Source organism: Malaclemys terrapin, chromosome 7, assembly GCF_027887155.1.
Source record: "Malaclemys terrapin pileata isolate rMalTer1 chromosome 7, rMalTer1.hap1, whole genome shotgun sequence".
In the NCBI taxonomy this organism is placed as follows: Eukaryota; Metazoa; Chordata; order Testudines; family Emydidae; genus Malaclemys; species Malaclemys terrapin.
The window spans coordinates 22,572,648-22,588,647 of record NC_071511.1 but is presented as its reverse complement, the minus strand read 5'-3'; the positions used below and the strand labels follow the sequence as shown (position 1 = coordinate 22,588,647).

Below are 16,000 nucleotides of genomic sequence, written 5' to 3'. Positions count from 1 at the left end.
TAAACTATATTGGTTAAAAAAAATCACACTCCTAGTTGGCAGCGATAGTGTCATAAAATATGTGCCTAGACCAGGCCTTAATCTCCAGTTTAGCTTTCCCTCCTCAGAGCACTTAGGCTGGCCAGTCTCCCTACATTTTAATTAAAGTCTTTTTCTCTGAGGGATCATAGTCTTTTAGTAAATTCCCTTAATGAACATACATTCGTAGATAAGCTGATTATAGAATCATAGAAATTAGAGACAGATAAGATCTAGGTACTCAGATACAAGAGTGTGGGAGCCATATAAACATGTAGATAGGTTGGTCAGTTTATCCATCCCCTGGCCAGTACAGGATCATTCTCTACAGTATACTCTCTAGTGCTTTGTCCTGTCCCATTTTGATGGATCATCCACCACTTCCCCTGTAAGACGCTGTTCCAGACTCTGTTAGATCTCATTAGTAGACATGTTTCATGATGGTCTACATTTTCCTTTGCTTATTTTAGTTCCATCACTCCTAGTTATAGCCTCTGGGCCTTTCTAAATTATTCCTTTAGCTCCTGGATGTTGCGAGCCTTCAGATATTTGCAGGTGGGTTTCTGTTGTTTTTTAGCCAAGCAATAAACAATGTAACATACATGACATACATACATGTGCAATATGTATGCACACAGAGGTGTGATACACATGTTCAGATCCAGAATGATTCCCCTATGATTATGAACTGAAACTTTGGAAAACCACAGATGCAATGAAATTCTATGTTTTACAGTTTATTCCAGAAACTGAAAAATCCACTTGCCAGTGGTGAGTAGGAAACTTTCCCTTGTAAGTGGGATAGAATTTAAACTTTGATTAAAAAAAAAGATATCTAGCCCTTATGATTTAGAACATTGGCTCTCAACCTTTCCAGACTATATAAGTGGGTAAAACAGATCAGGAGATATAGAATTCTTCCCCAAGGAGTTCAGTCACTAATTTAATTAACGCATTATTTTTTTAACTAGCATCATCAGCATGGAGGCATGTCCTCTGGAATGATGGCCAAAGCATGAAGAGGCATATGAATCTTTAGCGCAGTGGTTTTCAAACTGTGGGTCACGACCCAGTATCAGCCAATGGGAGCTGATGGAGGCAGTGCCTGCCGGCAAGAGCCACGTGGAGCCACTTGCGCGCCTCCACCGAGCCAGACCTGCTGGTGGCCGCTTCCGGGCTGCAGTGTGGTCCACGGTGCCAGGACAGGCACGAAGCCTGCCTTAGCACCCCCGCTGCACCGCTGCCCGGGAGCTACCCGAGGTAAGCCCATGCCCCAATCCCCTGCCCCAGCTCTGAGCCCCCCCTAAACCCGGATCCCCTTCCTGCACCCCAAACCCCTCATCCGCAGCTCCACCCCAGAGCCTGCACCCCCAGCCCAGAGCCCTGACCCCCTCCTGCACCCCAACCCCCTGCCCCAGCCCTGAGCCCCCTCCAAACCCAGAGCCCTTGCCCCCGCACCCCACCCTCTGCCCCGGCCCTGAGCCCCTCCCACACCCCAAACCCTTCATCTCCAGCTCTGTTGAGAGTCACGGGCATCAACAATTTTCTTCAACTGGGTCACCAGAAAAAATGTTTGAAAACCACTGCTTTAGCGCATCTGGCACGTAAATATCTTGCGACGCCAGCTACAACAGTGCCATGCAAACACCTGTTCTCACTTTCAGGTGATGTAATTAAGAAGTGCGCAGCATTATCTCCCGTAAATGTAAAAAAACTTCTTTCTCTTAGCAATTGGCTGAACAAGAAGTAGGACTGAGTGGACTTGTAGACTCTAAAGTTTTACATTGTTTTGTTTGAGTGCAGTTCTGTAACAAAAAAACCCTACATTTGTAAGTTGCGCTTTCATGATAAAGAGATTTTACTACAGTACTTGTATGAGATGAATTGAAAAATACTATTTCTTTTGTTTATCATTTTCACAGTGCAAATATTTGTAATAAAAAATAATATAAAGTGAACACTGTGTATTCTGTGCCTTATTATTATTCTGTGCTTTGTATTCTGTGTTTTAATTTAAATCAATATATTTGAAAATGAAGAAAAACATCCAAAAATATTTAATAAATTTCAAATGGTATTCTATTGTTTAACAGTGCCATTAATCACAATTAATTTATTTAATTGCAATTAATTTTTTGTTAATCGCATGAGTTAACTGCAATTAATTGACAGCCCTACTAAAAATACAAAAAATGTCACAGCACGTTATTACTGAAAAAAATGCTTATTTTTTCATTTTTATCATAAAATTATAAAATAAATCAATTGGAATATAAATAATGTACTTAATATTTCAGTGTATAGTATATAGAGCAGTATAAACAAGGCATTGTCTGTAAGAAATTTTAGTTTGTACTGACTTTGCTAGTGCTTTTTATATATCCTGATGTAAAAGTAGGCAAATATCTAAATGAGTTGATGTGCCCCCTGGAAGATCTCTGTATACCCGCAGGGGTACATGTACCCCTGGTTGAGCACCATTGGTTTAGAAGAAAATCTTTCAAATGAGACCATGGAATTCTGTTTTCCTGAGTCTGCACACAGGCAGCTGCAGTGTCTCTGCTCCTGCTCATAACTTTCCCAAGAAGCATCAGTTTGATGTTAACACCTTTGTGGTGAGTTTCAGTGCTCTGATATTCAGACCAGTATGCAGCAAGGAAATTAATGAGAATTATGTTAATTTCACTCTGCAACTGCTACTTTAGAAAGCCCGGAGCAGGATCAGACACTGAAGCTATTCATGAGAAAGAATGACCCAAAAACTGAAGGCTGAGGAAGAGCAGTGCCATATAGACTCTCTCTGTAAGGAATAATAGGCAGACAGCTAAAGGAACAATAGATTAGCAGAGACACTCTGTACTTATTAGCAGCCAGGAGGCCGGAAGAGGATAGTATAGTTATTCTTCCATCCCAGTAGATAGGAGGCTGGGAACATTGGTGGGGTTGAGAGAGCAGCACTTCCACCCGTGGGAGAGGAAGGCTTTATGTTTATCAGACACCTATGAGCTGGAGACCCATATGAAAGATAGAGCCCCTGCATAGGATCCATGAACAGCACCCTGGTAGGAAGTGTGACGCCGTCTCCCTTCCCACCTGGTGGGGAGTAAATTGAATGGGCTTCTCACTAGAACATTTCCACAGATTGTGTTGATGTGTCCCATTCCCTTATCTTTTATCCCGGACTCTGCCTAGGAACATTAGCCCTCTGGTTAATAGGTGGCTGGTAAAAAATTTTCAACATGTACATTCTGGCCAGTGAGACAGGGACCCACAGAGATTTCTCCATTAGCCTTCTGATTCTGGAGATCCCGTTTGAAATCCTGAAATAAATTTGGAAAGGAGTTTACAGGATCATCCTAATCCCTGGTCCTGTAGATATCTGTCCACACCATAAAGCCACTCCAACAATATACAAATATCAATCTTTACGTGAACAGGTTCAGGCCCCCTGTGATGCTGCAGTCAAAGCAGAAGTTGTGTTAGCAGAATAGCGCAGAGGGGTTTGCTGAAGAGCCGCCTCTCTGCTCTGTAGTGGGCCTGGGCTCTACCTTTTGTGTTTGTCACTCCCACAAGAATTAAAGTCACTCCCACATCTTCTTCACGTTAGTTTACAGCTGTGCTTGAAAAAGAGACCAGGTGGAGACATTGCAGCAGCATCTCTCAGCTTCTGGTGTTGGGGTGGCTGGAAGGGGTGAGCTAACAAAGGAAAACAAAGAAGTAACCATTGTAAAGTTAGTTTATTTAGTGGAATGGTGAGAACACAGGAGAGCAGAGATGAGAGCTGCAATGCAAACCACAGTCCAGACTGTGCATTTGCTGCAGATGATCATAATCCCCTGGAATACAGGCAGGGAAAGGGTTAATGTTACCAGCACCCAGAGACCCCCTTAAGTCAGACCTTCCAAGCCATGTGGCAGAGCAGATAGGAAAATCCCTTTGCCTGGTGAAGGAATTATAGGATGAGAGGCGTTCCAGGCAAAGTTGTATGGACAGAGCCATATATTTGTGTTTGAGGCATGAGAGTTAGACTGGATGGTCCAGTAGGTATCTTCCCACCCTATCCCCTAGAAGCCAAGCCTTTGAATAAAAAGGATCAAAGAGCAGAAACAGTGTACCTAGCTTTGAGGGTTAGTTAATGTAACAATCGTTTCAGCTTAGAGGAACTAAGATTTGGGTAGCTTTATTTTTTGTAAAGACAACGGGTGTATGTAAATGTCTGTATGCAGATGCAACAGAAGCCAGTTGAAGCCGGGGTGATCAAACATGGATTCTCACACCCTTCTAAGTGTTCAGACACCCGGAAGGTATTTTTATTGTGTTTAATAAATAAACAAATCACCGCCACAATCCTGCCCATTTAAGGGTCAGCCCCAAGGGCTTCTCAGGGTGTGTCTACATTACAGACACCATATTGGCATAGCTATATTGGCATAGCCCCATACTGGAGGTACAGGCTACACCAACAATAGTTTTTCTGTCAGTGTAGGAACACCACTTCCCCCAGCAAAGCCAGCTGTGTTGATGGAAACCCTCTTTTGTCAACATAGCTGTGTCTGGGGGGCGGGGGGGGGGGAAGGGAGGGATCTGTTGGCATGGCTGTGTTGCTCACAGAGGGGTGTGGTGGTTTAGGTTTTTTACACCCCTGGCTGATGTAGCCGTGCCAATATAACTTTTCAGTGTAGACCAAGCGTAAGCTTTCTTCAGCCACGGCCCCAACAAATACAAAGGGTGGCTTGCTTCAGCCAAGTCCAGCAGGAACAATGAATTTGAGAACACTCACTGCTGTCTAAGCTAGAGGCTGTTGGCCCAATTTTCAGTGGTGATGAGCACACACTGCTCCCACTGATGCAATGGGAGCTGAGGGTGCTCAGCACCTTTGAAAGTCAGGCCCATGAACCCCAACCCATTGCACAGGAGAAACTCTTGCTGCTGTATTGCCGGGAACTTTGTCTGTGGACAGGACACAGGTTATTGCCACAGAGAACAAGCAGCAAAGGGTAAAAATGATCCATTGTTGCTCTCAAAATAATCATTCTAATAACTTCTATAATAATATCCCTACGTTTTACGCAGCATTGTTCATCCAGAGGGTTCTCAAGGCAATTTACAAACTATAATTGCTGGCTCACTACTCAGGGCCGGCTCCAGGCACCAGCTTCTCAAGCAGGTGCTTGGGGCGGCCGCTCCGGAGAGGGGCGGCAGGTCCAGGTATTCGGCGGCAATTCAGCGGATGGTCCCTCACTCCGCCTGGGAGTGAAGGACCTCCCGCCGAATTGCCGCAGCAGATCGCGATCGCAGCTTTTTTTAGATCACGATCGTGGCTTTTTTTTTGGGGGGGGGGGGTGGTGTTGGCTGCTTGGGGCGGCCAAAACCCTGGAGCCGGCCCTGTCACTACTGGATACCTTCCCCGCACTCTACACCTAGAGATGTAGCCTATAGCTATGACAAGTCTTAGCATACATCTTGATCCATTTGGTTTCATCTCTAGCTTAAACAACATGGTGGCCGCAGGTCCCATTCCAGACACCCCTGGCCTACATTTGGCTAGAGGCCTGTACTTTGACTCCCCGCCCCCAAATTAGATTTTACCCCACCAAATATACAGGCTGTAGCTCATTATGTTTCTGGATAGCCATTCTTCTTTCTTCCTTCCTACTTACCCATCACTCCAGTCAAGCACCAACTCACATCTTTTCTTCATGTATGCTGTTCACCACCAGAGACAGCTATTTTAAAAACCTCCTTTATTTCCATGCAGATGCATCTCATTTATGAGTATGTGTCCTGTGGTGTACTGCAACATCTACTGCTGTCTATAGATCTCAGCTCAGAATTCTGCACTGTGACCCCAAAGAACAATAGATCAGCTCCCTGTTGCTTTGCAGAGGTAAAGCAGGGGTGTGCTTACATAGCATTTGTCTCACTTCACCTCATACCGAACCCTCTGATCACAAGTGATTTCAACAGCTACAGAGTATCAATAAGATGTGAGTGGGTTATCAATTGAAAGTGCTAATAAAAATCACAGGAAAAACGAGCATTCACAGGTAAGAGAAAACTGTCCTTTTTATTCATTTAACCTATAACTACCAGAAGCCACCAGGTGTCAGTGTAACCTAATACGTGGCAGACAGGACTACAAAGAAACCTTACTGAATGCGAAGTAAGTTTTTCAACTGTCAACTTATCCTCTGTCCAGTTTGGTGCCCAACACTGAGGGTTTACGGTAAAAATAGAAGTGTGACAAAATTATATGAACAGAAAAGTTTCCATGATTTAAACAAATAATCAATTAAAAAAAAACAAATGTTTCTTTTCTTCCTTTAAATCTCCCTTTGCAGCATTAGAAACCCAAAACACAAGACCCAGAGTAAAACTGACTAGGAATACACGGCCAAATCCTGCACATGGATGTCAATAAGAGCTCTTTGCTCATGGAAGGATTACAGGATCAGGCCCATGCAGTGTAACTGATGCATGAAGTTTCACCCCCCCCCAAGATCAGCCAAATGCAAATAGTAAATTAAGTGGGGAAGGTAAATTTTAAAAATTTCTCAGTTTTAATAGTAAAATGCTATCAGCCACAAGACCTTTGGAGACAAGCTGGGATTCCAAAGCCAAGCCACACCTCCTCTGAGACGCTTCCGAAGCAAGTGATCTGGCCACTGTGACAGACATCCAAAGACCACTCTAGACGTTTGGAGAAAGAAGAACAGGAGTACTTGTGGCACCTTAGAGACTAACAAATTTATTAGAGCATTTGTTAGTCTCTAAGGTGCCACAAGTACTCCTGTTCTTCTTTTTGCGGATACAGACTAACACGGCTGCTACTCTGAAATCTAGACGTTTGGAGAGCTCCTAAACCTCAGAATTTGCCTCCTGAGATACAATCATGGTGCTACTCTAACCATAAGGAACTGGAGTAGCAAGCCACCAGAGCTTGGTAGCTGGCAGCTTTCACAGCTAGAGCTGCTAATTAATAAGCCTCGATGACAAACCTTTAACAATTTAAAGTTTGGTGGCTCCCTGCCATCTCAACAAATGGTGACTTATGTCACCATTGGACTTGAGTATTAGCTGACCAGCTCTCTGCTGTCTCTGTACATGGTGAGAGGATATGAAACAAAAGTGGCAAAGCAGCCCAGCACTGAAGTAACAAGTGAGGGAAACCAACAAAGGAAAAATGTATTTTGTGTGGGTGTCCTAATCCATGTTTGATTTAATATGATTTTTTATAGTAGCTACTGAATATTAAACATATTTAATAAGGATTAGTGGCTATATTATTAATATTATACTGTGGGCTGCTTAAAGGCCACAGGCAGGTTAGCCCCATTGTGCTAGGTGCAGTATAAACACATAACTGAACTCAATGTTTTATTTATTCACCATATAATGTCTTACATTTTATATAGCATCTCTTCAGCCTGAAGAACCTCAAAGCATTTTAAACATAGTGGTTCTTGATTCCATAACATAAACTGATTATAGTCCTGCATTATTCAATTCAGTTGATTTGGGAGTCAGTTTGTATGGAAGATGCTATGCAAAAAGGAATCTGTATTAACAAGATCATTTATATCCTCACTTTCAGCACTCTGATATCAGTGATGAGCATCCTACAGACATAGATAGATAGATAGATAGATAGATAGATAGATAGATAGATAGATTTGAATTACAAGTTAATTGCTAATCCTCATTAAATACATTTGGATCTTTTTGTATAGTTATTCCCTTAAAGACCAAACTTTAATAGCATCTTGCCGCAGGCAGACAGCTAGCCTGAAAATGGAGATATGCAAAACAGGGTGAAGAGGGGAATTTCTTATGTATTTATTTTGGACCCAAGTCCATGAAACAACGAGGAGAAAAAAAGGGACAAAACATTTCAAACTAAAGAGCAGTAATTTTGAGCATCATGATTTAGGCAGAGCTGGGAGCATAGTTATGAATGTTCAAGTTCATTTTATCACATCCTCAGGGAGATGGGGCCTTAAGGTTTGCCCAAGGCATGCCTGAGAAGCACTCGTATGCGTGTTTTTAGGCTTGATTCTGACCTCACATTGACTTTTATACTAGTTTAAATGCAATAACTTCAGTGGAGTTACTCCTGCTTTATACCGATGTGAGTGAGACTAGAATCTTCTCCCTTGAAACAGATCTGGTAAGGTCCCAAATGGAAGGGGGAAGTTTTCAGTCTCTGGATCTTATTTTCTTTCATTAAGATGTCCTAGCTGCTCTGTATGTTCATCTCACAAGATCAACCACAGCTGGAGGCCACAACCATGGAAAATGGGATAGGAGCAGAAAAGGCCTCCTACTCTGTGATTTAGACAAGGGATCCTTTTGCTGATGTGACCTCCCAAGCTGCCAGGAGGCAGGTAATTGTCCTTTTCAGGTGAATTCCCACCCCACACTGATGTACCAGCAGAGGCTCTGCAGTGCAGCACTGAATTCTCTGCAATCATCCAGCCAAACCAGGCTAGGTTAAAGTGCTCAAACTTTTCAGGTTCAACGTGGTGCTTGTGGAACCGAAAAGGGATTGGGGGTATTAGGCAGAGGTGAGAGCTCACAGGAAAATGTTTTCATCTGAACAACACAACAGCCCATCCCATCAGAAGCTAAAGCAAGGGCACTAGAGAATATCTGACCTTCATACATGCACAGAATGCAAACTCTCTGCCCAGGACATCAACTGAATCTTTGCTTCCCAGATCCAGAACAAGACACAGATTTTCCTATTGCACCTGCTGGGACAGATTCTGATTCCAGCTCCAGGAGCCAGTGAGGTCAGGGTCTGGCCTGCCATCTCCCTGCTGGGCACCCAGTGTGAGTTGACTCCCCAGTCACTTGGAATCCATCTTAGCCTCATCATTTTATTTCTCAAACCCAGCCATTCTCAACCGCAACCGGAGAGCTAAGTAAGTGCATTTAAAAGTGATGAAAAAAGCATTGGCGCTACTGATAGCAAAAGACACATACACATACATACCCCAGTGCCCCACCCGCCTCCCTCCACTCACAGTGACCCTTCTCGCTCCAGGATTCGGACGCAGCCTCAGGACCACAACAAGAAAGAGTCGCTCTGTCCCAAGCCCTATAAGAGGTTCCTGAGAAGCTGCCCCTCACCTCACAGTCCTTAAGTCAAGATAGGATAGACATATATTTAAGCTGTTTCTCTTTTTAAAGATGTGTATCTTCCTCAAAGACACCTGCGTCCTCACTCGCCCGCTTGGTGATCAGGACATCCCAGCCGTCGGGGCCATTGATGGCACCTCCGCCATTCACACTGGTCTTCTTCTCCTGCATCTCCGACTGGCTGTCACTGGCCACGTCCAAGGTGGGGTTGTCATGGCAGCCGTTCTCCACAAAGCGCAGCTCCTCGCCGTGTGACTGGAAGGGGGAGGAGGAGGAGGCAGGATGGGACACAGAAACTGAGAAAAGATCCCGATGCTGTAGAGGCGCAAGGCCAGGGCCAGATCTTGCTCCTGTTCAAGTCAATGGAGATTTTTGCCATTGTTTTCATGGGAACAGGACTGGGTGGAGTTTGTTCATGGCCCCATGTGAAGGTCAACTAGCCCTCGTGGTGGAAAGGAGGTGGCACATGCCAGGAGCCCAAAGGCTGCACCTATTCTATATAAAATGGAGCCACCTGAAGTCATAACTTTAATATCAAGGGGTAAATTATGGTGGATAACATTGTTGCCAGCATGCAATGCACTCAGGCTGCTTGAACCAAGATGAAGCATGGCATGCTGGGATCTGCAGGCAGCACCTTCATATTAAAGATGGAGGTGACTGCACTGAAGAACTCTTTGAGCTGGATCTGGCCCACTTCAGGCTATGCTTCATGCTATTGGGTTAGATCCAATAAGAGAACACTATCAGGGTCCCAAATTCTAATCTGGACACGGCCATTGACCCATGGTGATCTGGTCCAGGTGCTTCTACCAAACTCATCTAGAAAGATGGACATGGAGAAGGAACCACTCCTTCCATCCTAAGGGATAAGAGCCAAGTCCAGATGTCTTCCCCCACCCTCCATGTGCTCACCATGTTCTTCATCTTGGGCAGGCGCCTCTGCCAGCAATTGTAGATAAGCCCCATGATGATGATGATGGCACAGATGGAACCAATGATGACCAGCACCACAAAGAGTTTCCCATAGTCGCTGTGGGTCTGGCTGGGCCGTGACTGGCAGCTTGTGGTGGTTGAGTAGTTCTGGATGCCAATCTAAAATTAACCGAAAAGTAAGGCATGCTCAACCACTTGGGGGTTAATGGAGCTGCAGTCACTGTCCTGTGCAGAATCCCAGAGCTCTGGCAGTGTGCACAGGCTCACTGTGACCAACAGGGACAAGAGCTAGACTGGTGGGATCCGCTCTGGGATTGTGCTGCACAGTTGGAAGGAAGGAAGCACATCTCAGTCTAATACTATCTACAAATCTTCCACCATGAGGTCATAACATCTTCCTTCTAGGGAGTGACAGTGGGAAGAAACCAGCACACCAGGTGTTAATCCCTGCTCTGGGCTCACATAGGTGTGCAGAGTGGGGTAGCAAGGCAGGGGCTGTGGCTCAAGGCCAATCAGAGGGAGGAAATGCTCTAGAAACAGCTACCTAGCGGGCAAAGGGGAGGAAAGCCTGTGGGGGAGGCAGAACTACTCACTCAGCTGAGTGTAACCTGGGGTGGGGCGTTACATGTTTAAGCACCAACCTGCTGTTTCTTTTGCTCTAACTTGGGCTCACAGGAGGGCAGGAATAAAGTTTTGGATAAAAACCTCCTTCCATGGAAGACTGGCGTTCTGTTCCTACGCGAGTGACCCACTCCACCAGCTTCTACATGGGATACTGAATATTATAGAGGCCAATCAGACACATGGGGTCTCTAAATTATAGCTGGGAGCGAGCCTCCCATCCCGGGCAGACAGACTGGTGCTAGCAGCATTCGAGCTAGCACGCTAAAAATAGCCGTGTGGAAGGTGTGGCTCAGGTGGAGACTCGTGCAGCCCACCCAACTCTGCCTACCCGGGCTGGGAGGTTTGCTCCCCACTGCAGTGTAGACACACCTATGGAGTGTTCACAGAAATGATCTTAGCACATTAAGACTCACTTCAATCTACAAAACTCCTTGGTGGCAGGAAAGGCCCCACTTTACAAGGGAGAAACCCAGGTTAAGGGTCTTGCCCACAGTCACAATGGCAGGTCAGTGTCATAGTTGGGATTAGAACACTGGATTTCCCGACTCCCTGTCCTGTGATCACTCCCCCAGGCCACACACTGCAGACAAGCATGATACCAAAACTTTAAAAAACAAAACCAAACTTTGCCTGCTAGAAACGGCATGTCAGCAAACGAAGCTGAACATTGCTGATTGGTCTCAGTGACTTGGCAGATTTCAAAAAGGTTATGTATCAATTCAATAGTATATATGAAGAGTGTAAAAGAATGTCCTCCCTCTTTCTTCCAAGCTTATGATTACACAACGTCTCTGTGATAAAGAGTCTGTTTCATTATTGATACGGCTGGAGAAAGAATTACAGGTGCTGAGGTACAATATAGGTTGTGTAAGATCTCTGCAGGTAGCTTTATTGTTCTCTCAAACAACACCAAGCAAGCCTTGAAGTCTCCTCCCATGTTTTCCATGGAAAGGACAGTTCAGGGTGCTAGTACCTTGTTTACACAATTTCAGCAATGCCCCTTATAGGGCTTTTAGCACTTTCTCTGGTGTAAGCCAATCAATACCACATTGAGCACTTATTTTGCTTTGTCTAGCTGCACTGGGTTGTTAGGTTAGGAGAAGACATGCATCTGCCAACACATTCTGGTCTGACTCTTCCCTAGGAAACAGAGGGCTGAGAAACCCTGGAGGGCATTCTGCCCAGTGCGGGAACTCACCGGGACTGTTCAGCAGAGGCTGAGCAACTACTGGCAAGAAGAGCTCTAAGTGGACAATATGGGGAGCTGGACAGATCTCAGGTCTCATCTTTCTATAAAAAAATCCTACAGACAAAATCTGCAACCCATCCTGGCAGATGGTGGTGTGGGGAGCAGGGAAGGGATTGGTCTATGCAGGATCCCCGAAGTGTGGACAGCAACTTCAAAGAAGCCTTCCAGAGACAGCAGATGACCCCATAGCCAGTCACTCTTAATGGGAACTGACATCTGATCATTCTGCAGTCATCAGGGAGGGAATAGGGGGTTCTGGCAATTTGCTTATGAAGGGTTCAGAGCCCCCTTAGACTGAAGCATGATCCCATTTTAATTACACTGGCTGCCTTCAGCCTGTAGGTTAAGCAGACAGGTTCTTACCTCGGCTAAGCTCCTCTGAACATACCCCAGTGCCATCAGGACATCTTTTGTAGGGACGACACCTGGTGAGAGGAGGAGAACCAGACAGAAGCGGTCAGCCCTACATGCTCTGCTTTGGTTCACGCATTCAGCACATCAGCATTCCCTGGGAATTCCAGGGCAGGATGTGGAGGAGAAGGGGACACACGTTTTATTAGTTTACAAACTATTTTATGCGGTAAAAGCAATGTTTGGCCAGGAATTCCGGGTGCATGCAAGTGTGATTGAAAGTGTGGACTAACTGGAATCCAAAAATCATGGGGCTAAGCACTGTGCTACTCACACATACCTCCGCTAATGCATTTCAACCCTGACTTGCAGCACTTGCTACTCCTGAATGCTTACTCAGCTCTGTCAATACACCTCTCTCCTGACCTGCAGCATCCTTAAGGACATGTGTTGTGCTCTGCAGGGATCCCTAGCAAGGCAGCCTACCAGGCATGACACAATTGACTGTCAGGAGGCATATTGCAACAACTTTGTTCCTGGCAGAAAGAAATCTGCAAAAGCCTCCCTGCTAGGGAGTCACTAGCCATCACTGAGTGGCCCCCAAGTGGCTTCCTTCCCACATAGCTCACAGGATACTCTCCAAGCTGGCAAGCCAGAAAAGCATCACCTGTCAGTAGGATTTAGAGACCAAGGAGAATTGTTCCCTCTCCAGATGCCTCTTCAGTTCGGTCCAGCAACAGAGAGGGAACCTAACAAGAGCCTCATTCTTCACAGCAGAAAATGATTCAGCCCTTGACGATTCCAGGGTTCCTAACTGGGCACAGAACTCCATTTCTGACAGTTGCCCAGCCTGGCTGTGCTACTAGCATTACACAGCCCAGCTTCTCGTTCCCAAGGGGATCCCCTCCACTAGAAAGAAAGGTTTACATTAGGGCCGCATGTGCTTACAAGAGCCTTTTAATGGTACATGGCATGGTCCACAGTGTTGGGAGAAACACACTAATTTAAACAAGCACGTAGAAGATACCTCTTAAGTATCAACATTATTTCCCAACATCTGTGGTGCATTTTATAATATTACTTCTTACTTGCCCTGGCATTGGCCTGCTAAGCCCAGGGTTGTGAGTTCAATCCTTGAGGGGGCCAGTTGGGGATTTAGTTGGGGATTGGTCCTGATTTGAGCAGGGGGTTAGACTAGATGACCTCCTGAGGTCCCTTCCAACCCTGATATTCTATTCTATGATTCACAGTTATAGGGCCTTCCCCATCAAGCCTATACCCTAAACAGACTACAGAACAGAGACAGCCCCAGCTGATTGGAATGTTCCCATTGGGACTGCTTTTCAATGGACACGCAATAGTTCTTCTAACCCTCACTGGGTAGCATTGGCAGGCTCTGCAGATCTGAACAAAAAGCAGACGATCTCACCTTCTGCAGCAGAAGAGGGAGGGAGACACAGAGGCAAGCATGGGAAAAAATGCACAAAGATGAATGTGTGCAAGGATAAAAAGGGAGGGGGTGAAGCAGGAGGCCCTGAAGGAGTGAAGGGAGGAGAAAGATGAGAGCAGAGTCTTGAAGGTCAGGAGGAGAAGCTGGAATCTGATGTGACTAGCAAGAGGGAAAACCACCGCAGGACTGTACATGGGAGGTAACATGGTGTGTGGTGGGAAAGAGGCTTATACTCTATGTACACACCGACAAGCCTGCAATCACCAGATATAGCTAACAGAGGCAGCATTGTACTGTATAGCAGGAGAGATTATGTCACTATAACCAGGAGAAAAATTGGGGGTAACAGGGCAGAGAAAGCGCTTTCCAGCATCACTGGAAATCTCCACTGGAAAACAATCTTGAAGCCAGATACACCTCTTCCCAGTTCTCCCACCACCACTCCGCTTTTTTACCAACACTTACCCTGCTCCCCTGCCAAGGTCATTAGCAGGTGCTTGTCATTCTCATTGGGTTTGCTCAGAGAGATCAGCCACTGGGCCTGCAGTCCATCTGTCTGCCTGGAGAAGGCATCCTCCACCAGAGCCAGCAGCTGGGGACCCTTCTCCAGCCGAAACTCCTCCTGCAACAAGGAACGTTGAAGAGCATCTTACCCTACTTCGTGGCAAGGTAGAGTAAAACCAGTGGAGTGGAAAACCAGGGACAAATGAAGACTTGGTGTAAGTGAGTGCAATGCCACTGACTTCAATGGAGTTAGACCTGTTTACAGCAGGGCTGAATGGGGCCGTTGGTGGGATTATTTTGTGGGTGGTGGGAAGGGAACCATATAGGCTTGAGGGATGGTTTAAATGTACGTGTAAATTAAGTCAATTTAGCACTTCTGAAAGCAAACCATCAATGTGCTTGTTCCACGTCCAGATCTGCAGTAGCTCTTCAATCAAGAATCACAGCGTCTCCTTTCAGTCCAGTCCTGGCCCACATAGTTGTGCTGAAGCACCTCTGTCCTAACCTGTACCCTCACTTTGAGTTTGTCTTTGTAGCATCCTCCAGTCTCAACTGAGCCCCTCCCTGCAGCAGGCAGGGATCCCAGAATCACTCCCATGTGCAGAGCTGTTTTCTTAGCCTAAAGTAAAATTGTTTCAGAAGCCAAGAAAAAGTGCCAGATCTGAAGGGAAGGCCTCAATTCTCCCAGCACCCGGCACCGGGTCAGGGGGGCCCAGCTCTGCCTGACATGTGCCATTGCCTGGCAGCTCCTCTGCCACTTTCCCACTCCTGTGTTTCTATTCTTGTCTGCAGTTGCCATGCCAACCCAAAGGCCACCCGGATGATTAATAAATGCTGGCGCTCCTGGTTGCCATGGCAATCCCAAGTGCTCAGGGCAGGCACAGGCCTGAGCAGTGAATGGCCTAATTGGAAAAGACACCTAGGACTCAGGCCTGAATCACAAGAGCCCATCAGTGCCATGTCTCATCAGGCGAGGGTTATGGATTTCAGCTGAGGGAGCGTATGCAGCCAGTCAGGAGAGGCATGGGAAGAGGGCACGGGTGGGAAACTGCTCCACAACTTTACCGCAGGGGCCTCCTGCTCAGAACCATGCACAGGGGCCATGCAGCCATCACTGTCCTAGTGGCCAGCTCTCCGCATTGTGACACAACCACCATCTATGGCTCAGCAGGGGCCTGGGGATGCTGAAGGGAGGGGTAGCACGCTCAGCCTGAGAAGAACGGGGGGGGGGGGGACGCAAGTAGCGGGGGAGAGAATATTTAAAGTAACGGAAGCAAATGAGACAGAAGAGGCCCCGACAGCCCAGGCAGTTCTCCTTGGCTGAAAAGACGGCGGCCATGACATAGTTTTAATCCAGCAAAAGGATAACTCGCAGTGCTAGAGAGACTTCAGGTTCTGTGAATGGAGGCAGGGCCCTGAATGGACATGCATCATTGTTAGGTCCAATCCTGCAGTCCTTACTCAGGCAAAACTCCCACAGACGTCAATGAGAGTTTTGCCCAAATAGAGACTGGGCACTTAGACCCCATTAGAAGGATAAAGGGACCAAGCCAACTTGGGTCTACAATGGAGATCTTGGTAAATGTGTGTTTGTGGTAACGGGTACAGAATCCTCGGGCCCAATCTTGCAAGATGCTGAGAGGTGCCCATTGATGCTCAGCACGTCATAGCATCAGGCCCTTAAAACAAACAGAAATATCTGCATGTTTTTTCTAAACTAATTTAAA

The 16,000-nt window shown here is 46.2% G+C and overlaps 1 protein-coding gene across 1 annotated transcript in view; it reads right to left on the bottom strand.

The window, feature by feature from the left end:
* Positions 1–6,066: 6,066 nt before the first annotated feature.
* PODXL2 (podocalyxin like 2) overlaps positions 6,067–16,000 on the bottom strand; it is a 43,414-nt gene continuing 33,480 nt past the window's right edge. The window contains exons 5-8 of the mRNA XM_054036081.1: positions 14,235–14,391; positions 12,332–12,393; positions 10,075–10,254; positions 6,067–9,414 (exon numbers count right to left, since the gene is read on the bottom strand). Of these exons, the coding sequence (XP_053892056.1) occupies positions 9,205–9,414; positions 10,075–10,254; positions 12,332–12,393; positions 14,235–14,391 (609 nt within the window). The 3' untranslated portion in view covers positions 6,067–9,204. The remainder of the gene's footprint in view (positions 9,415–10,074; positions 10,255–12,331; positions 12,394–14,234; positions 14,392–16,000) is intronic.